We start from the raw sequence: 26,799 nt of genomic DNA, 5'->3' as shown, positions 1-26,799 counted from the left end.
AGAAGCTTCTGATAGGCTAATTGACATCATTTGAGTCAATTGGAGGTGTACCTGTGGATGTATTTCAAGGCCTACCTTCAAACTCAGTGCCTCTTTGCTTGACATCATGGGAAAATGAAAATAAATCAGCCAAGACCTCAGAAGAAAAGAAAATTGACATCCACAAGTCTGGTTCATCCTTGGGAGCAATATTCAAACGCCTGAAGGTACCACGTTCATCTGTACAAACAATAGTACACAAGTATTAACACTATGGGACCACGCAGCCGTCATACCGCTCAGGAAGGAGACGCGTTCTGTCTCCTAGAGATGAACGTACTTTGGTGCGGAAAGTGCAAATCAATCCCAGAACAACAGCAAAGGACCTTGAAGATTCTGGAGGAAACAGGTACAAAAGTATCTATATCCACAGTAAAACGAGTCCTATATCGACATAACCTGAAAGGCCGCTCAGCAAGGAAGAAGCCACTGCTCCAAAACCACCATAAAAAAGTCTGACTACGGTTTGCAACTGCACATGGGGACAAAGATCGTACTTTTTGGAGAAATGTCCTCTGGTCTGATGAAACAAAAATATTTGGCCATAATGACCATCGTTATGTTTGGAGGAAAAAGGGGGACGCTTGCAAGCCGAAGAACACCAACAACATCTCAAGACATCAGTCAGGAAGTTAAAGCTTGGTCGCAAATGGGTCTTCGAAATGGACAATGACCCCAAGCATACTTCCAAAGTTGTGGCAAAATGGCTTAAGGACAACAATGTCAAGGTATTGGAGTGGCCATCACAAAGCCCTGACCTCAATCTTATAGAATATTTGTGGGCAGAACTGAAAAAGCGTGTGCGAGCAAGGAGGCCTACAAACCTGACTCAGTTACACCAGCTCTGTCAGGAGGAATGGGCCAAAATTCACCCAAATTATTGTGGGAAGCTTGTGGAAGGCTACCCGAAACGTTAAACAATTTAAAGGCAATACACTCAATTAGTATTTGGTAGGATCTAAACTTCTGACCCACTGGGAATGTGATGAAAGAAATGAAAGCTGAAATAAATCATTCTCTCAACTATTATTCTGACATTTCACATTCTTAAAATAAAGTGGTGATCCTAACTGACCTAAGACAGGGAATTTTTACTAGGATTAAATGTCAAGAATTGTGAAAAACTGAGTTTAAATGTATTTGGCTAAGGTGTATTTAAACTTCCGACTTCAACTGTATATATGAAACATTCATAAGAACTTCAAATAAAGCAGAACCGAGTTCTCTCAGGAACCTTAATTCTTCGGAGTCTGGAGCTTTTTTGGCCGTTTTTGGGTACCTTCAATTTTGCCCTGATATACTACATAAAGAAATGTTTACCAGACCAATGTTGGGTATCTTTTTTTTCAGCACAACCTCACCTATATGATCTGTTAGTAAGTTTTTCACTTTGACATACTATTTCAACACACTGGACCCAAACACACACAGAAAACACAAAGTCCGTTTAGAAAAAAGATGGTTTTTTTATTGTAAAACCCTCAAACATGGTGAACCAAGCATTTAAAAAGCTTCAAATTGAACCACAAGGTGCAAATATGAACATATAAAAGTATTTTGGTGATATATACAAGCAATAAATAACTATTTACAATAAAAAGTAGGTATAACCACTGGCGTTTTCTTCTATTCTAACCCTAAACCTTTTTGTGCCACTCCTCAAAACAGTTTCTGTCCAAAATGAAAAAAAAGCTTCAAATTGAACCACAAAGTGCAAATATGAACATATAAAAGTATTCTTGAGATATATACAAGCAATACACAACTATTTACAAAAAAAGTAGGTATAGCCACTGGCCTTTACCCTATTTGTGCCACTCTTCAAAACAGTTCCTGTCCACAATGACACAGAGAGCCACATCACAGGCCTTGCACTTCCATGGTGTGACAAACCTCTTCTTGTCAACTTGTTTACAGCGTTGACAAACCCTGCGGCCTGCTGTGGCTTTGTCTTTGGCCTCTGCAACATTGGCAATGGCCACAGAAACATGGCTGGTGCTTTTTTGAAGTGGAACCCCTGTCTGGGTCACTCCGCACAGCTGGGCCACAAGTTCTGCCACAAAGTTCTTGTGCGTCATGGGTGTGACCTGTTGGGTCGCACTGATGTCACAGTGCAGGATGTATGCATTTGTTGTTCCCATGTCCAAAAAATGCAGGAAGAGGGTACGGTACCAGCGAGCAGTTCTGCGATGGGTTGAGTAATACTGGAGAAGCTGGTCTGACAGGTCAACCCCTCCCATGTACTTATTGTAGGCCATGATGGGGGTAGGGCAGGGAATGTCTTTTGCTACCCAGCGTCCAGGTCCTTCCTTCACCTTCCTCTTGATTGTCTCGCTCAAAACGCTGGGTGGATTGTGGAGCACACCGACACCTCCCCGCGTATCCATCCACTTCACAAAGACCAGGCGATCCTCTCTGATCCATCTCACAGACCCCCTCTTCGATTTGCTGGTGAGGGCATTTTCTCTGCCACTAGGACACCCTTTTCTGTTGCTTCTGTAGGTCCCACAGGCTCCAAACTTCATACTTCCCAAACTCAGGAACAGTTTTGGGCTGGTGTAGAAATTGTCCATATAAATATGGTATCCTGTACCAAGATGTGATGGCTGAATGAGGTCCATAACAGCATCATATGAAAGTCCATGCACGCTGGGTGTGTGTGCTTTCCCAACATACACGTTGAAGTTTAGAGTGTAGCCATTGTTAGACTCTGCCAACACAAAGAGCTTGATCCCCCATTTGTTAGGCTTGTCCTTCATGTACTGGGTCATGCCAGTTTTGGCTTTTGTAGCCACCATCCTCTCGTCGACTGACAGTTCCTTCTTAGGATGGTAATGAGCCTGGCAGGCAGTGCGAATGTCGTCCATCAGAGGTTTGACCCTGAACAGTTTGTCATGCTGGGGTGTACCTTTGCGCTGGTCATTTATGACATCCTCCTCTGGATCACTTAGGTGGATGTTCCATGAGATGGACCGGAATCTGTCTCTTGGCATGACCTTCGCTGGCAATGAAACAGACAATATGTGGCTTTGTTTCCAGTAGTCCTGGATACTAGGCAGAGTCACCAATGAGGTGTAGATGAGGAGACCCAGAAATCTGTGCAGTTCCTCCACATCAACGTCAGTCCACTGATATTTGCTCCCCTTCTGCTGATTTCTTGCTGCCTGTTTGTTGGTGTTTCTGCAGATTGTCCTCATTGTATCTGCGGCGAAGTAGAGCAGGAAGAGGTCCTTTGGTGTGTGCCCTGAATGCAAATCCACCTGGGCTCCTGGTGGTCTGCGGGGCATGAACCTACTGGCTTGTGGGGCAGTGTCAGGATCAGTCTCTGTTTTCCATGGCTCAGAGCTCTGTTCTGGCTGTGCTGCTGACTGGGCTGGAGATCTTGACCTGGTCTTGGCCTGATCCTTCCTTCCACGCCCCCTCTGTGATGGCCTCCGTCGGCTTGTTGTGGGGGTGGGGGGCTGTTGATGGCCCAGGCTGCTCGTCGTCGTCGTCGTCACTATACAAAACAGGTAAACGGATTCAAGATTATTCAAAGTTCAAGATGTTCATTGGCATTTGCACTACAGTGAAGTAGAATAGAATACTATAGTAAGATAAACGAAAGCAATAAAACAAATTCATTTTAGAAAAATGTTTGTCTTCTTACCTCACGTTTTCAGCAACAAAATCAGGGTCCTCGAAGTCATCCTGGCCACTCTCATTGTCTGACGACGAACTTTCCAAAGTTTCTTCATCGCTCATTTGGAATAACAAGTCGACGGCTTGTTCAACGTGAAGTGTGCGCCTCATATTGCTTCACAAAAACGATACTGCTGACAATAAAACTCTTGAAATACTAACAATTGAAATACTAACTCGTGAAAAACTCTCCAAAACTACTCATGAACTGAACTAATTCCTCTCGTTCGTTCTTTCGCAATGGCTAGTTGTCATGGGAATGAATGTTTATATACTCGTGTGCATCCTGAAGAACCGGGTTAGCACAAGCACACGTTTTTTTCCGTTCCTTTTTATCACAAAAGACGACAAAGTTATTATAATAAATGCAAAGCGCTCATAAAAGAGCGCATATTTTGACGCACTTTTTTCATGGAATTGAAATTATCATAACTTTGGTTTTAGTTGGTGTATTTACATGAAACAAACACTCAAAACGTAGCTTCGGGTCTCCATTTCTGCATGAAATCGACGGCAGCCCTCTGCGTCACTTGGTTTGGATGCTGCGCGGTCCTAAAGCCGGCCCGCGATTTGAACGCGCCGAAGCGTTCGCCGACTCGGAAGAGTTAAGAACTAAGGAATAACCATTTAAGGACTTTAATTTCTCCAATGTAATACAGGCTAAGAAACCCAAGATCACAAAGAAAACAAAAGTGACATTCAGTTGGTAGCTACTATATAAGAAATTAAAATCTGGATAGAGCAGAACCATAGTCTACACTTATTTTCTCTGATCTGCAATTATTCTGTTGTGTACATAGAACTTCACCGCTCTCCAGTCCCTGTTTACTAGTGCTTGGGGAGAAGCAGCAATGCATTTCTCACAGTCTTGTTTTCCAGGCGTTTTTCCCATTCGGATAAAATTCATCAAGGAATCTTCAACTGCATCCACCTCTATTGTCGACCAATACCTTTTTGTTCCTTTGGCACCTTTGGAAAGAGATTGCATTATACATGACTACATTAGGCCACAAAAAAATTACAAAAATTAAAAGGATGACTACAATGAACTTGAACCTCTCTTTCTATTAACTCTACAAGGTTGCAGCTGTATATTCAGTGAGTGTGTTGAAGTTAAGCTAACAATCCTAACTAAATAACTACATAGATAAGCGTGTGAGAGAAGAATGTGCAATGCTGACATCAAGGCAGACTCAATCTGTATGGAATCTAAGCCCAACAATCTGTTTGCAATGTAAACCTTCTAATAAAAGCAATAAGTATTAAATCAAGTTCCCTACCTCCAAGAAAAACAATCTAAAGTGTGGTAATCCTTCTGTGTTATCATCTATCCTGACACACTAATTCCAGATCTTGACTTGTGTACAATCCAAACTCAACCGTTCTGTGCTGGCATGGTTGGAAATACACTAACTGATGAGGACAGAATTGATCTGGACCAGCACAGTACAGCCATAGGTTGACACTACAGAGTGAAAACGCACTGACTGAAGGCAGCAGGAAACATGCTTACCGTGTGGGCCTCTCTTTTGTCCCAGCTTTCCCTTGGTCATTGGCTGTTTGGCCCGAATTGCTGACATCTCTCCTGGAAAATATCAGTGGAAATCATGTCATTTTCCAACAGTACATTGTAATTAAGAATAGGTCCATGTGTATGTAAGGTATAGGCATACCTGTCAGATTTCCTTCATAGGATTTTTCAGACGACTCCTCTCTCTCAGAGTCACTCTCTGATGCGCAATCAGTGACTGCAGCATCCATTTCTTCAGACATAACAGTTTGTAAAAGACAGCCAAAAGAAGAATGGTAAATTGAGGCAAGCTAAATCTGCGCAAAACAAATCAAAGTGTAAACATTTTGCCATTAAACTAAACACTGGGGGTAAACTTACCACTGGGGCTGATGGTTATTTGATCCAGAGTTTTCCCCTTGAACTCTGCCAATCTGCCCTGTTCACACGCCATCAGTATTTTACTTATTTTTGCCAACTGAAGCGTTCCCTCTGGAAGACGGTAGAACTTTCGATGAATCCGAATGTCGTGACCCAAGAAGTCAGCAAACTGGTCCTGTTCTGTATCATTGAGATTTAACACTCTAGAGAGGGTGGTAACCTGTTTTCGTAGTTTAGTTGATGACAATGCTTCAGGTAACTTGGCACCACATTGTTTGGCATAGACGCGGATGCAGTCATTCCCCCGAAAATGTGTATCATATCCTGGCCTGGCAAATAAGTAGATATTACCTTCGCTCACTCCACATGAGCACCGCTCTTTGATAAGCAGCTCTAAAGATTCCACCATCACTGGAGTGAGGAATACAGGCACCTTCCTGCCACGCTTCCCACAGGTTTTGATGCGTTCAAAATGCGCACAGAGCAGTCTCTCAACCTCTGTTAGCGCCACTGCAACATCTGTGTTAAGTGGGGATTTGTCCCTGGAGTGAAATGTTGCCACAGACATCTTTGACACCTCTCCCTCTCTTTTCCTGTTGAAGATAATCATCTGAGCCAGTATCACTTTTGCTAGATTGCACCATTTTCTTGAGGTTTTCTCATCGCACAGTTGGTTGTAGTATTGTTTCTGCTTTTCATCTAAGTACATGTCCATTTTTTTAACATCATCTGCTAATGGAATAAGCTGCGGTGCGTTCCATTTCCTCTGTTCGTGTACGATATGCAGCAAAAGAGATCATTTCATTCCAGCGAAGACGGTAGATGCCTTGGAAGTCTCGGACTAGCTTCAACTTTTCTTCATTCTGGGTAATAAGAGCTTCACCCTCCATGACGTCTGCAATTTTCTGGATGCTTTGCCCAAGCTTTGTGGCCAAGGTTGCTTTTTCAAATTTGTTTGTCTTTTCATCAAAGCCAGTCACTTCTTTGACAGCTTTTATGATGTATTGGAAGTGTTGTGGGTTGATATAATCCTTCATCTTTTTCAGTGGTGTCACCTTTCTACCTTTAATCACGAGTCTCCCTAGTTCTCGCAAAGTTTGACGAATGTGCTGGTGTTGTGAGGGGTTCTCCCATTTCTTGTTGTACATTTTTTCACCCAATGCCAAGATGTATCTGTCTTCTTTTACTGCATGGGCTACATCATCTTGAGCCATGTTACTCACCAGTTTCCAGACCTTCTCGCTGACTCCTTTAACAACCGGTTGAGCACTAGCACAGAGTGCCTGTATTCTGGTTTTGCCAGGCATCTCCTTACGAACATTTTGTGCTAGTGTGCACCTTGCCACATGCCTCCACATAGATTTGCGTTTAAAGAGCCCATGGCAGGCAAAACAATGCTGATAGTCCTGTTGATTGCTCTTGTCATCACTTGTTTGCTTACATGGTACCAAAACCCCCTTTCCTTCTTTAAGTGCCTGAATGTTGTGTGCCCGATTCCCCTTCTTGCGAAGGAGATTCAGCTGAAGTCTCCTAGCTTTTGACTTCTTTGCAAACTGAAGTGCAGTAGCTACTTCCATTTCATCCCCATGTTTATGTTCTAAATGACGGGCGATTTTGGATTGCGGTTGCTCGCAAAACAGACAGAAGTGCTTTTTTTGGTGGTACTTTTTGGATCCATCTACTTCTGAGACATTCATTACAAGCAATGATTCACTGCTAGTGTTCGACTTTGGGGAACTAGTACATCTCTTATAAGTATTTTCGTATCGCTTCATTCTCTTGAGTTCTGATTCTCCATTTGAGCTGTTTTCTTCTGAGGAACTTCTGCATCTCTTGATAGTCTTCTTGTATTGCTTCTTTCTCTTGACACCCGCTAATTTATCTGAACTGTCTCCCTCTGAGACTAGATCATCGTGTTTACTGCTGTCCACCCTTGTCTTTGGTTCTGAAAATTCATCGGAATCGTCTTCCTCTGATGACCTTGGGACATAATCATCTTCACTGTTGTCAATGCTGGTTATTGAGTCATCAGTCTTGTATCCAAGCATAGCTTTGGTCAACTGTATTGAAGAAAAAAAGTATATTGGATAACTAGACAGATAACACAGAAAGTATTTGGACACCGGCACATTTTGATTAGTTATGGCTCTGTGCTCCTCTAATTTAGATTTTTTTGTTATAATACAATGAATATAGGATGAAAGTGCAGACTTGCCCATCTTTGATTTACAAAGCTGATTCACAAGAACTTACAGTATGTGCTGGTGTTGAATGACACTTTAACTTACGAATATGCTGTCTGTTCTGATCAATGGCGGTGCATCATCCAACACATGGACTATCGACCCAGCGGTACTGGCAGCCTCAGAGGTACTGGCAACCTCAGTGTCTGACATCTAAGGATACAATAAAATGATATTAGTCATGTGCAAATTAGGCAATAGGATATTATAACGATTCAACCATCCCCAATATCCTCATTCTAAACAACTGACAAACCTGAGCTTCAAATCTGGCCTCACAAGTTCAGTGATGTTTCTTTAGATTTTCCATGCGTCTTCTTAGCCTCTGCAGTGCCTTTGTAAAGGAAGACAAGTTACAAAAATAATAGTTGAGACTTAATAGAATGACAAGATTGCTCTGCACACAACATCAGGGGATGGGCTGGGGGACACCAATGACTGATATCATTGACTAATAGAGGTCAAACAAACATCTGTTACAATTTCCTTTTTTAAGACTACTTTCAAGGTAAAAAAGCAAGTATAAGCATAACATAAGCAGATTATGCAAGTTCCTGGATGCAACTGAAACTGAATCTGCTTTTATGGATAGACTAAAAGAGAATCAGTATGAGTGGTTTGGCTAAAGCAAGGCAAGCATACGCTAAATACTAGGCGAAGCAGAAAAAACTAGGCTAAGCCTTAAAACATACCGCATTGGTTGCTTTGTATGTTCCTGGACTCTTATCTTCCATTTTGTTTTCGATCTTTAAAAATGAGTGTAGGAATAAGGAGCATGGACATATGTGAATGTCCATGCTTTTCAATAACAAAATCTGGTCACTTATTTCTTATTTTCTTTCACATATTTCTTATTTTCATCCAAATTATTCCAACGGGAAAAAATGGTCTTTGGGTAAGGGCTATAAAAAACAGGTGCAACTTAAATATATTAATTTAATGAGGGGATTTAATTAAATATTTTAGCACACATGCAGGCTTATAGCTTGACAAAACAGATGAAAAGGAACTGGCTTTTCTAGCTAGCTTGTAAACCAATTCAAGTTACACTAGCAATTTTATTTTCCAATGCATGTAACATTGGGTTAACCACAATGTATTGATGTATTCTGAATCAAAGACATGTTTACCAATTATGCTAAACTTATTAGCTAGCTTGCCACCATAGCTAGCATCATACAAAAAAAGAAGCTAGCATCGTTAGCATCGCTAGCACGCTAACCGTTAGCTAGCACGCTAACCCTTAGTAAGCAGTAAATAAGTATAAGGTAGAAACATGCAAAGTAACAATTGCATATGTATGAATTGTTTGGATAAGCCTACCAATTTCAATCTGTCATGACGCAGTATATCTGACACAACATTGTCAATGCATGTTGGATTCCACCGAAAGACATATGTGAGCTAACATTAACTAATTAAAAATAAAGACAACGGGAACATGCATTGCTTGCCAATACACCAAATACAAATTCAATTTTAGCTAAACTATTGGTTAGCAGTTCAGTTAATAGCTCACCTTCTTGCATGAACGTAAACATCTGCAACCATCCTCCTCTTCCTTAAAAAGGTGCTGCCCAGCTACTTTAGAGGTGATCGTGCTCAGGCAGAGACAGGCTTGCCAGATCAATTACGAATTTCTAGGAAGTCAACGCAAAACCTGCCTTCAAAGCCTGAAAACTAGAACAATTTCAGAAGATTACAGGGAAATTAATAGATTTTTTTAAATGCCATGTTGGTAGTTGCAATATAGAAGTAGTTTAAAAACTTGCACCCAGCGACCAAAACTTTTCACCTGCGGCAAAGTTTCCAAAGTACCTCAATAAACCACAAAAAAAAGCATACATGGCAACCCTGGGAAGAGATGTGTTGACCTGTGAAACTTTTGGTGGTTTGGTACTTTTGTGCACTCTGCAGAAGTCAGATATTTGTGGCTAATGTTAACATTCTGTGGAGGTCACCTGATCCTAGATCTGTGAAATGGTTGACAACAACACAGTTTATGTTTGTGTTAGAGAGCACATAACAGGCCTGTCTGAACTTAATTTAGTCATTTGAACAGTGGCGGCTGGTGAAAAATATTCTCGGTGGGGCTGTGCCATACTTTTTTTTTCCTGTAACCATCGCGATATATTTTAACACAAACTGCAGGACAGCAGTGCTCAGTGAAACATTCAGTAATTATTTAATGCCAATATTAAAAAGTTGAGGCATTCTTACACAAAAACATATTACACAAACCCAAGCGTTTCATTTGCATTTAAAGTGAACTTTTCACCATTGGTAGTAAACAGGCAACGCAACAGGCATGCTGTCAGAACAGAGTGGAAAGTGGACAATAACATGAAATTATTATAAAGTTTATAGGAAATCTTACACTGTATAAAAAGGATGTATAATATAGAAATGGATATCAAGTGGATGAACTCAAACCTTTGACTGGAAGAATAGCATACAGTATTTTATGATCATACTAAATGTGACTAATTGTTAATGTGCTCCAGAACTGCAACAATTAATTGATACAAAACAACATATATACAGTAATATTAGCAAAGACACTATTAAGACTTTCTAGAGTACCATATATAACTGGATTTTTTATGCTAAGGTAAACTATATACAAAGAAACATGCGGCCAGAGCTGCTCTGTGTGTGTGTCTGTCATCTTATTTGTACAGGAATTTTGCCCGTCTGTCCTTCTGAGTGGCAAACCTCTCAATGACCCTTTGATTAAAGTCAGGAATGTCCCTGACAAGTTTCTTCTCCATGGAGAGCATGGCCAGAGCGTTCAGGCGATCCTGTGTCATGCTGTTTCTCAGGAAGGTCTTGATCCTTTTCAGTGTAGAGAAGCACCTTTCTGACTCAGCAGTTGTCATGGGTGTGGTGATGAGGATCTTGAGGAGGCTGGCAGTCTCTGTGAAAGTGCTCTGAAGGTTGTTCTCCATGAAGAACTGGTACAGGGGCACTGCACCACTACAAGCCTTGAACTCACTGTTCTCATAGATGAGGGACAGTTCGGTTTTGAGCTTGGCCTTGTTCAACATGGGGTACGCCTCCACGGTTGTTTCCAAGCGCTGTATCGGGGAACTTCACACTGTGTTGTGGGAACAACTCTCCGTGCAATAGTGTTGCGCTGATGAGGTGCTGGGTGAAGGAGAACCTCTCTTTGGCATGACTCAGGATGGTATCACATACCTGTAAAGATACATCATCAGCTTTAATTTGCAATTAAGCTATTTTGATGCAAGTGATCCTGACTGACACATGCCTATGTCCAACTCAAGTATATGATTACCAAGGTGCTGATTGTTCAGGGTTTTGGCTACATACTACCAGGCCTGAAAAAAAGTTCTAGGGGGAAACACTGACAATTACATCACAACTTACCTCTATAGCCAACCTCTGTTGTTCTCCTGGTCCCAGCATCCTCCGTCGCTTGATGGGCTGTTGCTGCTCGTCAGATGCGCTGTCCCCCACACAAAGAGGGAATTGAGGCCCTGGGTCCAAAAAATAAAGTTTAATTTGATAACTTGCAATCAGACTTCTTAACTCACTGTAATTCCCCCCTCAACACACAACCAGTGACTTTTATATATATATATATATATATATATATATATATAGACAGACAGACAGACAGATAGTGTGTGTATATACACACAAACTATGTCTAGTAACTGCTTTTAACCTGTGATGTACATAATTAACTGATGTTATTACGTTTTAAAGCCTTTTTCTATTACATTTGTGAGAGGGATGCAACATCATTTTGTTCTGCTGTGCACTTAGCAATAAAGTTAATCTTCAATAACAACTAGGCCTCTTCTAGAAATTGACCTGGTGGACACCTGAATAATTATTACAAACTGTGTAGTACTTTCCTGCATTATTATCAACGTCTGATTGTGTCTTCTGTTTCCTTTTAAAATACTAAAACAAATATAATTGTGACGGCTCTATGATAATCACTCACTTTGATGACCAGACACATTTAGGCTTTTAAACTGTTGTAAGTGAACTATTCATCTTTCTAACAACATCTTTATCAGCCAATAGTAAATATAGTTATTTACCTGATTGTTAGCATGCTGTCTGTGAACCTCTGGACAAGTGCTTTAATGAAGACAGGGTCGATGTTCCTCTTCTGCAGCTGGCTGAAAAGCATGTCCACATTTGGCATGATCTTGTGGAACAGTGCCAGGAAAAAACAGAAAGCCTCGTCTTCGAGCATCCTCACAACCCCCCCGCCTCTCTGACAGTCGGGGCATCAAAGTTCCCAGAGTCTCTGATGGTCTGGAAACACGTTAGGAGGTCATCCCTGTACTCGTACACAGTGTTTACAGCGCGACTGTGGAAGTTCCACCGTGTTGTAGAGGCTCTGGGGAGTCTATAAGCAACCACTTCGTCAAGCACGGTGGTTCGCTTGGGAGACCTGGAGAAGAAAGCAGAAAATCCTGCAAGGTCGGAAAAGAAAGTGCCGATCCTGGGGATGCGTGAAGTAGCCTGCTGCATGATGAGGTTCAGCTGATGTGCATAGCAGTGGACGTAGTGCGCATTTTCGTACACATCCACTATTTTACGCTGCACTCCGCCGGTGGCTCCCCTCATCACACTTGCTCCGTCGTAAGCCTGGGCAATAAGTTTGGCCTTTTGTCCATGTGAGAGTATGGTGCTGAGCCTCTCCAGCAGCGCTGTAGCGATGGTGTCGGGCGGTTGCGTTCTCGATCAAAATGAACTCGAAAAACGCTCTTGGACGTTACTTTTAGCATCGATGTAGCGTATCACAAGCACCAACTGGCAGTGGGTGGAAGCGTCAGTCGTCTCGTCAGCTTGAATGGCGATAAAATCAGCACTCTTTACTTCCTCCAGGATGTAATCCTTAAGCACTGACAGCATACAGTCCAACAGCTCGTTCTGTATCGTCTTTGACGTGCCCTTAAAAACGGTAGCTGTCTTCAGGTGCTCCTCCAGCACACTGTCGAGGGAGGCAACAAAATCCACTAAGCCCCGGAAAATGCCGGGGTTGTCCGAGGAGTCAGTCTCCTCGTGCCCACGCAAGGCCAACTCAAAAGCCCCACAGAACTTCACACAATCGATAATTTTGGATAGAATGTGCCTGTTTTTATCCACCTCCTCATTGTGTTTCCTCACCGCAATCCTGTGGCCGTCATCCAGCTGCGTAGCAATGTTCACCCTTCCTAATACAGCTAGCTTTACAGAGTTGTCCATGTGTGCCCTGGTGTTCTCATGTTTCTTTACCTTCTCTGACAGGTGCTTCATATCCCTCACTCCGGTACCTGTCCATGCTGAATCTGACCCCGTCGTTTTAAAAAGCAAGCACGGAAAGCAAAATAAAGCATTAGCATCAGTGCACCCAGCTAGCCAAGCCTTCCTGGTGTACCAGCTACGGGAGAAGCCGCGCATATACTGCTTCCCTTTCTCGCTAGCCTGCTGTCTGATTGAGAGGTCAGGTTGATCTGGGCCCAGCTCTTTCACCCGAACTTTCTCTGACAAAGTTCTCCTCTCAAACGGATCTTGGAGGAGAGATTTCGCCGAGTTAGGGTTGGGTCTTGGAGGAGTAACGTTTGCGCTCGCCATTGTCGTCTAGTAAAAATGGCGCCACTGGAGCCCGGTCCTTATTTTATCAGGGGCGAGCTTGGGGCGATAAAATAATCGCCCTCCTTGGATTCGATTTAAGATCGCTGATTGGCTACATTTTATGTCATACATTCATATCTTAAATTAGCAATTGGCTTAACTGCTACGTAGACCCGCCTCCTCGGGGCACTTTCTGTATCGCCCAGAGCTGACGAGGCGTTTGACAGGCAGAGGAAAGGTTGCGAATATGATTTTCTATCATATCTTACACATATTACTGTGTGCATTCCATATTTCAAACACACAAATATTGACATACTGATGTTTTTATTATTATTATTATTATTTTTATTTATTTTTTATTTTATTTTTTTAAATAATTTTATTTAAGGGGGCGGCGCCCTAGCGCCCTCTATCGGCCAGCCGCCACTGCATTTGAAATCACATATTTTAATGTTAAGCTTTGATTTGTAACACTAAATGTTTTGTCAGTGCATAGTAGTCTGCAAGACAGTCTGTGGAACATTTTCATATTAGTGGTACATTTGAGTGAGAATTTGAGCTAGCAGTTGGAAATTTGATACATTGTATGACACACCCTACACTACAGCCAATCAATGATCAGCCTCCCATCCCCCTCTCTGCTCCACTCCACCAAGTCAAACATATAAGCCAACTACAGTGGGGAGAACAAGTATTTGATACACTGCCGATTTTGCAGGTTTTCCTACTTACAAAGCATGTAGAGGTCTGTAATTTTTTATCATAGGTACACTTCAACTGTGAGAGACAGAATCTAAAACAAAAATCCAGAAAATCACATTGTATGATTTTTAAGTAATTCATTTGCATTTTATTGCATGACATAAGTATTTGATACATCAGAAAAGCAGAACTTAATATTTGGTACAGAAACCTTTGTTTGCAATTACAGAGATCATATGTTTCCTGTAGGTCTTGACCAGGTTTGCACACACTGCAGCAGGGATTTTGGCCCACTCCTCCATACAGACCTTCTCCAGATCCTTCAGGTTTCGGGGCTGTCGCTGGCAGTGGTGTAGTGGTCCCTGGAGAAGTGGGTATACTCTCAGTATTCACCTTTTTTTTTTTTAAGTAGTCCAGAAAAAAGCCCTGTTTTAGAAACAGTGACATGTAAGACTATGATTTAGTTTACCCAAAAATATGTAATTTCTACTTGCACACTATTATAAAATGATCATGACTTGATTAGGAGCAGTTTGTAGTTACTACTGGTCACAAGAGCAGCCTGGATGAATGTAAAATGTATTTATCATGAGGCAAACAGGAAATGGTGTTTCGATTATTTTTTGCACATTTATTTAAATAAAATACTTCAAATCTGAAGGTGACAATGCATCCTTGTTCATATTGCTATATGCTTTGTTTTGAACATGTTCATTTACCGGTAAATCATTCAACAAAATATGTTACAACAATATTTAGTTAACAATTAACAAAAATATATGCATTAACAACACATCAACAGTGATATACTCTCTCAACCCAGCACTGGGTTTCTGACCTTTGCTCATACTACAGTATATTCCAGACAAATTTGCTTTCTGCAGGAGCTTTCACACTGCACTGTCTAGAACGCACCGAAGAGGCAGCACGATGGCTCTTCAACCAGGTCCTTGTATATTTTCTAGGATCAAACTTGGAAGTTGGTGGGCCGTTGATATTAATCATCATCAAGTTTGATATGTTTGAGATCAGAAGGACAGCCCTCTTGTCTGAGCTTATATTGTTCATAAGGCTAAAATTCCTCTCACACTCTGCTGTACCGACAGGGAATGTTTTCATACAGTTCATAAGTGGTTTTAGGTCCTTGGGCTCACTACTGGGCTCTTCCAGTAGGTCCCGCATCCCATTCAGTGCTTGGTCTGTGCACAAGTTAAATCGCTTGCACAGTCGCTTAACTTGTTCTTCACCATGGCGGATGCTGGGCTTTGATGGCCACTTACTCTGATCAAGGATGCTGAGGTCCATGATGGTCTCATCTTCAAAAGACAAGCGTTTCTCCAGATTGTTCACAAGGCTTTGTAAGAACTGGCCTGGATTGATAGACTTCAGCTTTGCATTTGTTTTCAGGGCTATAGACCGATACTCCCCAGTCTGTTTTGCTTCTAAAGCCTCACTATATTTCTCACCTGGACTCTCTTTGAATGACTGGATCACTCTGATTGAGCGTTTCAGCAGATGCTCTGCTCTGAGGAGCGTTATAGAACGAGACTGAAGCTCCTGTGACAGGAGACTTAGTTCATGGAGAGTGTCGTACATGAGGCCAAGGTCACAAATGAATTCTGGACTTTGAACACGGTCTAACAAACCTCTGTACATCTGCCTCTCTTTGGTGGACCTCATCTCATCACTGCAAGCATTTTTAAAGTGCTGCACAAGAGCTCCCAGGGATGTCCAAACAGCACGAACAGTCCGAAAGCTACTGGCCACCCAGCGTACATCCAAGATTCTGCCAATGCCAAGAAGTTGTGAGCCTACTTCAGCTGCTGCATTAACAAGTTCACGTTCATTTTTGTTTGACACACTATACAGAGAGTATAGCTTCTGGATAAAAGTTTTAAAGTGATTGACAGAGTTTACCTCATCAACTGCATCTGACACAGCAAGTTCAAGTCTATGGTTCATGCAGTGCCATACAAAAAGCTTTGGGAATCTCAAAGTCAGTCTGGTTGCTACTCCTGACTTCTTTCCTAGCATGACACTGGCTCCATCAGATACAAATGTTACCCAGTTTTCATGAAGCCACTCTTCTGTAAAGCCAGCATTAGTTAAACAGGTGAGTAACGCCTGTAATATGCCATCTGCTCTCTGATTTTCCAGTTCAACAAGTTCCAGGAATATGAACTCAGGGCTTTCTTCTTGAATTGATGCTTTAATAGAAACTGTCATGACAGCTTTGTGACTTAAAGAAGATGCCTCGTCAATTAGGACAGCTAACTTACTGGATGATGCTATAATGCTACTGATGATTTTGCTCTGCATCTCACTAGCAACATGTTGTATTATTTGTGTTGCACTGTAACGTGAATGAAGTATTGAGCCCATTTTTACACCATTCAGTTCCTGCAGCTCAATGAGGCTCTCATGGTCAGAAAAGGGTCGGTTCTTTTTGGCCAGATGGTAGGCTGTTCGAAACACAGCTTCAGTTTCCTTCATGTAGGACTCAGTCATAGTCTCCACTGCATTCTCAATGGCAGCTTCTTTCTGTTGCTCTGCCACCTTCACAGCCTGAGTGTGGGCCTTGGACAACGCATGTTTCCTCACCTTATTTCTCAAGATTGACAAACTTGTTGTTCTACTTCCCTGGCCAGACACTTGAATTTCAAAGTTCATCCATTCTCTTGAGAGCGATACACCTTGTCCTTGCTCCTTGTCGATCCCAATGGAGTTCACACTGCTACAGACCAGACATCCTGCGAAGCATAAACAAACAATGTAACTACTCCTGTATCCACAGCTGTACGTGTGCATGGTCCTTTACACACACACACACACACACAAAGTTATCTGTGCCCACTGTTTCAGAAGTTACCCAAACTAGCAATCTACCTAAACTTACCCAATTTTTTGTTTTTGGATCCCAACCAGGGGTTCTTGGATTTGAAGTCTTCTGTTTGTTTAGCACTCCACAGGTCTGGCCAGTCATTATTGATGTCTACAGACAACAACAAAACTAATTATGCATCTCCCTGTCTCTCTCTCTCTCACACACTTACACACACACACACACACACACACACACACTACTGTGATCACAATAGTCATCAGCAAGACATGGGTCCCCCCTCTTTACATTAACAATCTGCATAACCAAGTGGAAATATTTTCAGCAAGTGAAGCTGAAGCATACAGGAGATTAGTGAGTGAAATACTTGGGAGAGTTTATTTAACAAAAAAACAACAAATTTAACACAAAATGTTATATAACAGTAGCATTGTAAAAAACAAACATGGATACAGACAAAATAAATAGAAGGGCAATAAAATAAATAACATCACACAGAAATTCAAAATGAGGCTTAATCTGTCAAAATCACCTTTTGTTACAGTGTGAGGCTTCACTTTTCAATAAACTGGAGATGCAATTTACTGCCTGTGTGTTCTGACCTGGTGGTGGTAGACTGGATCCTTCTCTATGCTCACACTGACTTGCCTGGCTAGCTCCCGGTTGAGAGCTGCCAGGGCTGCTGGTTTTAGGGGTGGGGTCTGCCTGGGCCTGATCTGGGCCTGATTTGTGCCTCTTTACAAAAAAAGTCTGCAATATCTCCCTTCCTTTTCATGGTTACCTGTCCCTATACAAAATAAGACAGCCTGATTAGACCTCAATATTGTTTTAGGCTGAATCTTAAACTATTTGTCCCCATTCTTGTGTTTTAACTTACTTAAAAATCAACTACCAGCTTAGCTACTATGCAATTAAACTAGATCATATAGGTTAGTTAGGGCTAAGTAACTTGGCTAATGTTATAATTTAGGGCTTAGTAACTTGGCTAACGTTATAATTTAGACCTTTACAATAATAAACAAGCTTCATAAACATTGAGATAATCAGTTTCATCAGTCTGGTATGAAATTCTTATGAACTGGGTTGATTAAACACTTACTGAAAACCAACAATGCCCCGGTTTCCCCACATTATCCCAATCTACGTAGCTAGCTTCATAACGTTAGCCGACTCGCACTAACTATTGGCGGCAACATCTCTTCTCCTCTAAATGTGCAGTCACTGGCAATTTGCCAGTAGTTTAAAATAATGATTCATTTGGAAACCACCTTAAAACTTACCTCAGAATGATGTCTTCCATCAACTGGGGTGGCACACCGCCCGCTTGTGTCCTTTCTTCATCCGTTGTTTGGTCTGCTGCCGTTATCGTAGTCAAGTGGCACCGGCACCTGAGTTTTTTTTTTTTTTTTCACTGGCACCTGAGGTATTAGCGATATTTTCCTCGGCATGACCCGCCCTACTCTGCCTCTGATTGGCTCATCAGTCCTCATGCCTAAAGTTAACCAATCTAATCAGTGAAAGCAGCGAGTACCAGCCAATTAGAGGCAGAGGAGGGTGGGTCATGGCTTCACTATCCCCGAGGAAGAAAATAGGCAATCTGACTCACAGATATTACTGAATGATGCGCATCAGGGGGGATTTAGAAGTGGGTATACGCAATGCTGACTGAAAAATAAGTAGGTATACGCCGTATACCAGCGTATACCCTGGACTACACCTCTGACCCAACCCTATCCCTAACCCTAACCCAACTCTATCCCTAACCCAACTCTATCCCTAACCCTAACCCAACTCTATCCCTAACCCTAACCCAACCCTAGCTCCAAGCAATAGCACTGTGGCAAGGACTTATGCCAAGTTGTTTGGATGAATAGTGATCTGCATGATTTTTAACAAGCAACTCCACTCTACTACAAAAGTTCATATTGTCGTAGAAATATTTAATTAAATAATAGTTAACTCAAAAATATCTCTCAAGAAACCGTAGCTTGTGAATTCAAAGATATATTTTATTATTGCGCAACAAAGCCGAGGTGCTCCATGGAGCATCTGTTTGCTTTGTCTATGAGCTCTCCTTTAATACAGACACAGGTGCATAGTTATGGTTATACGTCCTACCCTGTTGCTCCCTTATATGGACACGGTTAACATCTTTCCATGTCACGCCCCCACCATCTTCCAAAGGCCAAGGGCCAAGTACCACGCATAGTTTCCTTCCAAGGGCCAAGTACCACGCATAGTTTCCTTCCAAGGGCCAAGTACCACACATAGTTTCCTTCCAAGGGCCAAGTACCACACATATTTTCCTTCCAAGGGCCAAGTACCACACATAGTTTCCTTCCAAGGGCTAAGTGTGCTTCTCTAGGTGTAGCCTCTTTCCACCCGATCATATTGGTGGCGTGACTCAGACACTTTCTTAAATATGATATTCACACACTAAAGAACAGTGACACACTGCATTGACTACATTCCCTATTCAGGCAAACATCTGAATTACAAAGTATCAATCATGTTTACTATGTTTTACCTTGATCATTTCACAACATTTCTATTAGAAAATGATCTATAAATGTTGTCCTCATCCATGTCATTTACAAGAACAAAATATTCAAACCATTCTGTATATGAGATCCACTGTTCAATACTTTTATCAAACTGTCCAATGTTTCCATCAATTCCAATAATTGTTCATTTCTCAATAAGCTCCTGATTGTCACTCACTTCAGTATTGTCCTCAACCAAAGCAATATTTTCCTCAGTCATGTGATCTTCATTCACTTCACTCACTGATGTTTCCTCCTAAATTCGCTCATTTAGCAGATTTAATTAAAAGGTTTGTCTTCACAGTTGAATAAATGTCCTTTCCTTTAATCACTGTATATTCCTCCTTTTTAATCACGTTGTTTTCCCGCTCCGATGTCCGTCTCCAGTCCTTTTCTGCCGTCCATGACGATGTTAACTCCAGTGGTGGAAAAAGTACCCAATGGTCATACTTGAGTAAAAGTAAAGATACCTTAATAGAAAATGACTCAACTAAAAGTGAAAGTCACCCAGTAAAATACTACTTGAGTAAAAGTCTAGAAGTATTTGGTTTTATATATACTTAAGTATCAAAAGATAAATGTAATTGCTAAAATATACTAAAGTATCAAAAGTAAAAGTACAAGTATAAATCATTTCAAATTCCTTACATAAAGCAAACCAGACAATTTTCTTGTTTTAAAAATGTACGTTCAGCCAGAGGCACACTCCAACACTCAGACAATTTACAAACAAAGCATTTGTGTTTAGTGAGTCTGCCAGATCAGAGGCAGTAGGGAGGTTCTCTTGATAAGTGTGTGAATTGGACCATTTTCTGTCCTGCTAAGCATTCAAAATGTAACGAGTACTTTTGGGTGTCAGGGAAAATGTATGGAGTAAAAAGTACATTATTTTCTTTAGGAATGTAGTGAAGTAAAAGTAAAAGTAGTCAAAAATATAAATAGTAAAGTCAAGTACATATACCCCCAAAAAACTACTTAAGTAGTACTTTAAAGTATTTTTACTTAAGTACTTTACACCACTGGTTAACTCTCTTTCTTAGCTAGCTCGACTATGTACTTGCCTCTGCTAGCAATACACTGTGCTAACATTAGACTAGACTGGACCACAGAAAATAACAGTTTTAAACAGTTGTAAAAACCCACTTCTTCCAGACAGAATAGTTCCTGTAGATTCAGACTTACTCATCACCAATCTGTTGTTATGTCTCGTGGGTTTCATAACCACGTCTGTATAACAATTCAATAATGATGAGACAGGAGACAGGAATCAGTTTAACCATTTATCTGGAACGTGATCATCTCAACACATACAAACCCCCATGATGCTCTGCAGCACAACCCCAATATACAACAAATACATAAGTAAATGGACACAAAACAAAACTCAGAGGAATTTAAATGTTCATTTGTAGAAAGTAGGGCCATGGGATAGGGTCAGAAAGGTCAGTATGTTTGATAACTGGTTCCAGAGGTGACATAACAAGCATAAGGTCCATTATAACACAGTGAAGTAGAGGTGGGAGCTAAAAGCAGACATGGACAGTGAGACGGTGTGAGGAGGTCAGGGGTGAAACACTAGATCAGGACAGGTAGAAATGGCAGGGCTGGAAATAGACACAGAGACACATTCTGATCATGGCTCAGACCTGACCTGAGACACCCAAACAGAAGATGCCATAGCAAAGTCCTGTCCAGTAGGCTATATGGGATTTCCTTTCATCAAAATACAACACATGGAAATGTGTCCTGTGTGTGTGTGTGTGTGTCCAGTATGTGTGTGTGTGTCCAGTGTGTGTGTGTGTGTGTGTGTGTCTAGTGTGTGTGTGTGTGTGTGTTCAGTGTGTGTGTCCAGTGTGTGTGTGTGTGTGTGTGTGTCCAGTGTGTGTGTGTGTGTGTGTGTGTCCAGTGTGTGTATCTAGTGTGTGTGTGTCCAGTGTGTGTGTTTGTGCAGTGTGTGTTTGTCCTGTGTGTGTGTGTTTGTGTGTGTGTGTGTGTGTCCAGTGTGTGTGTTCAGTGTGTGTGTGTGTACAATGTGTGTCTAGAGTGTGTGTCCAGTGTGTGTGTGTGTATGTGTGTGTGTGTTTGTCTAGTGTGTGTGTGTCCAGTGTATGTCCAGTGTGTGTGTGTGTGTGTGTGTGTGTGTGTGTGTGTGTGTGTGTGTGTCTAGTGTGTGTGTGTGTCCAGTGTATATGTGTGTGTGTGTCGTGTGTTTGTGTGTGTCCAGTGTGTGTCCAGTGTGTGTCCAGTGTGTGTGTGTGTGTGTTTGTGTGTGTCCAGTGTGTGTGTGTGTGTGTGTGTCCAGTGTGAGTGTGTCCAGTGTGTGTGTTTGTCCAGTGTGTGTGTTTGTCAAGTGTGTCTGTGTGTGTGTGTGTGTCCAGTGTGTGTGTGTGTCCAGTGTGTGAGTGTGTCCAGTGTGTGTGTGTCCAATGTGTGTGTGTCCAGTGTTTGTGTGTGTGTGTGTGTGTGTGTGTGTCCAATGTGTGTGTGTCCAGTGTGTGTGTGTGTGTACAGTGTGAGTGTGTCCAGTGTGTGTGTTTGTGTGTGTGTGTGTGTGTATGTTTGTGTGTTTGTGTGTGTCCAGTGTATGAGTATGTGTGTGTGTGTGTGTGTGTGTGTGTGTTCCAATGTGTGTGTGTGTCCAGTGTGTGAGTGTGTCCAGTGTATATGTGTGTGTGTGTGTGTGTCCGGTGTGTGTCCGTCCAGTGTGCATGTGTATGTGTATATGTCCGGTGTGTTTGTGTGTGTGTCCAGTGTGTGTGTGTGTCCAGTGTGTGTGTGTGTCCAGTGTGTGTGTGTGTGTGTCCAGTGTGTGTGTGTGTGTGTCCAGTGTGTGTGTGTGTCCAGTGTGTGTGTTCAGTGTGTGTGTGTGTATTTGTACGGTGTGTGTGTGTCCAGTGTGTGTGTGTGTGTGTGTCTAGTGTGTGAGTGTGTCCAGTGTATATGTGTGTGTGTGTGTGTCCGGTGTGTGTGTGTGTCCAGTGTATATGTGTATGTGTGTGTGTCCGGTGTGTGTGTGTGTGTGTGTGTGTCCAGTGTGTGTGTGTGTCCAGTGTGTGTGTGTCTAGTGTGTGTGTGTGTCCAGTGTGTGTGTTCATTGTGTGTGTGTTTATTTGTACAGTGTGTGTGTGTGTCCAGTGTTTGTGTCCAGTGTGTGTGTGTTTGTGTACAGTGTGTGTGTGTGTGTATGTCCAGTGTGACTGTGTCCAGTGTGTGTGTTTGTGTTCTGTGTGTGTATGTGTTTGCGTGTGTACAGTGTGTGTGTGTGTCCAGTGTGTGTGTGTCCAGTGTGTGTGTTCAGTGTGTGTGTGTTTGTGTGTGTCCAGTGTATGTGTGTGTTTGTGTCATGTGTGTGTGTGTGTCCAGTGTGTGTGTGTCCAATGTGTGTGTGTGTCCAGTGTGTGTGTGTGTCCAGTGTGTGTGTGTCCAGTGTGTGTGTGTCCAGTGTGTGTTTGTCCAGTGTGTGTGTGTGTGTGTTTGTGTCCAGTGTGTGTGTATGTCCAATGTGTGTGTGTGTCCAGTGTGTGTGTATGTCCAATGTGTGTGTGTGTCCAGTGTGTGTGTGTGTCCAGTGTGTGTGTGTGTCCAGTGTGTGTGTGTGTCCAGTGTATGTGTTCAGTGTGTGTGTTTGTGTGTGTGTGTTTGTGTGTGTCCAGTGTGTGTATGTGTGTGTGTTTGTGTGTGTCCAGTGTGTGTGTGTGTCCAGTGTGTGTGTGTGTCCAGTGTGTGTGTGTACAGTGTGTGTGTGTGTGTGTGTGTCCAGTGTGTGTATTTGTCCAGTGTGTGTGTGTGTGTGTGTGTGTCTAGTGTGTGTGTGTGTGTGTCCAGTGTGTGTTTGTGTCCAGTGTGTGTGTCCAGTGTGTCTGTGTGTGTCCAGTGTGTGTTTGTGTTTGTGTGTGTCCAGTGTGTGTGTGTGCGTGTGTGTCCAGTGTGAGTTTGTCCAGTGTGTGTGTTTGTCCAGTGTCTGTGTGTGTGTGTGTGTGTGTCCAGTGTGTGTGTGTGTCCAGTGTGTCAGTGTTTGTGTGTGTGTCCAGTGTGTGTGTGTGTGTCCAGTGTGTGTTTGTGTCCAGTGTATGTGTGTCCAGTGTGTGTGTGTGTGTCATGTGTATGTGTCCAGTGTGTGTGTGTGTGTGTGTGTGTCCAGTGTTACCATGGTTATTATTTACAGGGACACTGAGGAGTCAACATCATAAACCCTAAACCCTGGATAGAGGGGCTCAGTGAATGTGGAGTGGAATGTGTTCAGGTGGGTCAGTGTGTCAGAGGAGACTCTGTAGAAGGACAGAGTGCCGGCTGGCCAGTCCAGATACACTCCTACTCTGTGGGAGCTGGAGGAGGGGACGTCTATGGTAGTGGACTTATTATTGTGACAGGCAGAGTAACTGTTGTCAGAGCAGGACAGACTCCAGGACTTGTCATTGTATCCAAGCCAACAGTCCTCAAGCCTTCCTCTCCTGCTGATTCCTTTATATGCCACTCCTATATCAGCCCCACTCCCACTCCACTCTACCTCCCAGTAACAGCGCCCAGTCAGACCCTCTCTACACAGCACCTGTTTCCTGTCCTCAAATCTCTCTGGGTGATCAGGATACGGCTGCTCCTCTCTCCTCCATGTCACCTTTCTGTTCTCCTCAGACAGAGAGAGGAATCTGTTTACTGTGTTTAGGTCCAGTGTGAGATCACAGACATCTGATGGATGAAACCAGACACAATATTAGAAATCATCATCATTCACATTAGAATGTTAACTCACTTTTCACTAATTCATTTAATGTAGATGTTTCTAGGTATCAAAAGGAGAAGTTAAGGTAACTTGAGACTTGTTGAATGATCATATGTTATACTGTATGGTAATATAAAACACACTTATTCCCATTAATTACACACACACACACACATCCTGAACACACACACACTGGACACACATCCTGAACACACACTGGACACACACACATCTTCATGCATGAACACACACACACATTTCTAAAGTAACATGAACACGCCACACACACACAGACACACACATTGTCAAAGCAACTCTTTGTAAACTTTGGTGTCCCTGATTTGTGCTTCTGTAGAACTACAGCTGATATTTAATATGACCAAGTAAGTAATGATGGTGGTCTTTGACTTTGACTTCACTTGAATTAAGACTTATTCTTAGTCATATTCTTCACAGCAGTCAACACTCACATTTTCTAAGTCCAGGTTTCATTGTGTTCTCTCCACCATGTTCCACACTGTAGCGGTAAGCAGAAGAACAGACAGTCATTGAGGGATACACCTGAACTCACACACACACTGGACACACACACACCACACACACACACACACACACACACACACACACACACACACACACACACACACATTCAGAATATAACTTTGTATAAGCGGTGGTAAGAATGTTTGTCTGTGTGTGTGTGTATGTGTCCAGTGTGTGTGTCCAGTGTGTGTGTGTGTCCGTGTGTGTGTGTGTGTGTCCAGTGTGTGTGTGTGTCCAGTTTGTTTGTGTCCAGTGTGTGTGTGTGTGTGTGTGTGTGTCCAGTGTGTGTGTGTCCAGTGTGTGTGTGTGTGTCCAGTGTGTGTGTGTCCTGTGTGTGTGTGTGTCCAGTGTGTGTGCGTGTGTGTGTGTCCAGTGTGTGTGTGTCCAGTGTGTGTGTGTGTCCAGTGTTTGTGTGTGTGTCCAGTGTGTGTGTGTCCTGTGTGTGTGTGTGTCCAGTGTGTGTGTGTGTGTGTGTGTCCAGTGTGTGTGTGTCCTGTGTGTGTGTGTGTCCAGTGTGTGTGTGTGTGTCCAGTGTGTGTGTGTCCTGTGTGTGTGTGTGTCCAGTGTGTGTGTGTGTCCAGTTTGTGTGTGTGTCCAGTTTGTGTCCAGTGTGTGTGTGTGTGTGTTTGTGTGTTCAGTTTGTGTGTGTTTGTCAAGTGAATGTGTGTGTCCACTGTTTGTGTGTGTGTGTGTGTATCCAGTGTGTGTGTGTGTGTGTCTGTCCAGTGTGACCAGTGTGTGTGTGTGTCCAGTGTGTTTGTGTGTGTCCAGTGTGTGTGTGTGTGTTTGTCCAGTGTATGTGTGTGTGTCCAGTGTGAGTGTGTGTGTGTGTGTCCAGTGTGTGTGTGTGTGTGTGTGTCCAGTGTGTGTGTGTGTGTCTAGTGTTTGTGTGTCCAGTGTGTGTCCAATGTGTGTGTGTGTCCAGTGTGTTTGTGTGTGTGTCCCCAGTGTGTGTGTTTGTCCAGTGTTTGTGTGTGTCCAGTGTACTGATACACATGGACCCACACACACACACTGGACACACACACACACACACAGGACACACACACACACACACTGGACACACAGACACACACAGACACACACACACACACACACACACCTGGACACACACACACACACACACCTGGACACACACACACACACACACACTGGACACACACACATACACTGGACACACACACTCACTCACACACACACTAGACACACACACACACACACACTGTACACACACACACACACACACACACACACTGGACCCACACACACACACACACACACACTGGACACACACACTGGACACACACACACACAGTCTTTATATAACTTAGTCCAAGTGGTGGTCAGAATGTTTGTCTTAACTAGCCTGATAACTCCAACATGTCTGATATGAACATTGACATAAACCCTCTACATACTTGAGTTTCTCCAGTCTGCAGTGTGGATCCTCCAGTCCAGCAGAGAGCAGTCTGACTCCTGAGTCTCCTGGGTGATTGTAGCTCAGGTCCAGCTCTCTCAGGTGTGAGGGGTTTGACTTCAGAGCTGAGACCAGAGAAGCACAGCCTTCCTCTGTGACTAGACAGCCTGACAGCCTGCAAAGAGTCAAATCATATTAAAACCACACTGCTATTCTTTGGTGGTCAAAATAGTGGCAGTATATTTTTTCAAAATGTTCAGATACATCAGTGTCCTGAAATCTGCCATATCTATTCATAAATTAATGTATCATTATTAGAAATTATCAAAGTATTGCTTGTAGATAGAAACATGTATAGTACAAATATTTGAGTAGACTGACCAGAGCAGTTTAAAAAAGCAGTATCAGTCAAAGACAGACAGTGAGGTATCAGATTTAGATTGTATGAGTATACAGTCCACACCATATCTATTTTGACAGAGAAGCTAACATTTTAAATGAAAGCACTTTATGTATCTAGTCCCCCTATTTGAAGAAGTCATAAGTATTCTGACCAATTAACTTATAGTGTATT

At 42.5% G+C, this 26,799-nt stretch overlaps 3 protein-coding genes across 7 annotated transcripts; all 3 read right to left on the bottom strand.

The window, feature by feature from the left end:
• Positions 1-1,844: 1,844 nt before the first annotated feature.
• On the bottom strand, positions 1,845-3,326 carry LOC123484939 (piggyBac transposable element-derived protein 4-like). The gene has a single exon (XM_045215736.1). It carries the CDS (start codon positions 3,324-3,326, stop codon positions 1,845-1,847), a length of 1,482 nt encoding a protein of 493 aa, XP_045071671.1.
• Positions 3,327-4,331: 1,005 nt separating this feature from the next.
• Positions 4,332-26,266, bottom strand: LOC121557241. 2 transcript variants are annotated; one of them, XM_045215742.1, is made up of 5 exons: positions 26,227-26,266; positions 8,111-8,188; positions 7,900-8,007; positions 5,394-7,671; positions 4,332-5,305 (listed from the first exon to the last, which is right to left on the bottom strand). In XM_045215742.1, exons 3-4 carry the CDS (start codon positions 8,005-8,007, stop codon positions 6,337-6,339), a joined length of 1,443 nt encoding a protein of 480 aa, XP_045071677.1. In that variant the 5' UTR covers positions 8,111-8,188; positions 26,227-26,266; the 3' UTR covers positions 4,332-5,305; positions 5,394-6,336. The 2 variants fall into 2 exon arrangements, with proteins under 2 accessions (XP_045071677.1, XP_045071676.1); XM_045215741.1 differs by lacking the exon at positions 26,227-26,266 and adding an exon at positions 9,374-9,553.
• Positions 14,552-18,323, bottom strand: LOC121557243 (E3 SUMO-protein ligase KIAA1586-like). Of its 4 annotated transcripts, none has more exons than XM_045215739.1 (3): positions 18,283-18,323; positions 17,057-17,152; positions 14,552-16,910 (listed from the first exon to the last, which is right to left on the bottom strand). In XM_045215739.1, the coding sequence occupies exon 3, from the start codon at positions 16,828-16,830 to the stop codon at positions 15,010-15,012; it is 1,821 nt and encodes a 606-aa protein (XP_045071674.1). In that variant the 5' UTR covers positions 16,831-16,910; positions 17,057-17,152; positions 18,283-18,323; the 3' UTR covers positions 14,552-15,009. The 4 variants fall into 4 exon arrangements, with proteins under 4 accessions (XP_045071674.1, XP_045071673.1, XP_045071675.1 ...); XM_045215738.1 differs by having other exon boundaries at positions 17,535-18,317; XM_045215740.1 differs by having other exon boundaries at positions 17,605-18,317.
• Positions 26,267-26,799: the final 533 nt, after the last annotated feature.

Source organism: Coregonus clupeaformis, unplaced genomic scaffold (genome assembly GCF_020615455.1).
Source record: "Coregonus clupeaformis isolate EN_2021a unplaced genomic scaffold, ASM2061545v1 scaf0502, whole genome shotgun sequence".
NCBI lineage: Eukaryota > Metazoa > Chordata > Actinopteri > Salmoniformes > Salmonidae > Coregonus > Coregonus clupeaformis.
This window is presented reverse-complemented; position numbering and strand designations above follow the sequence as displayed.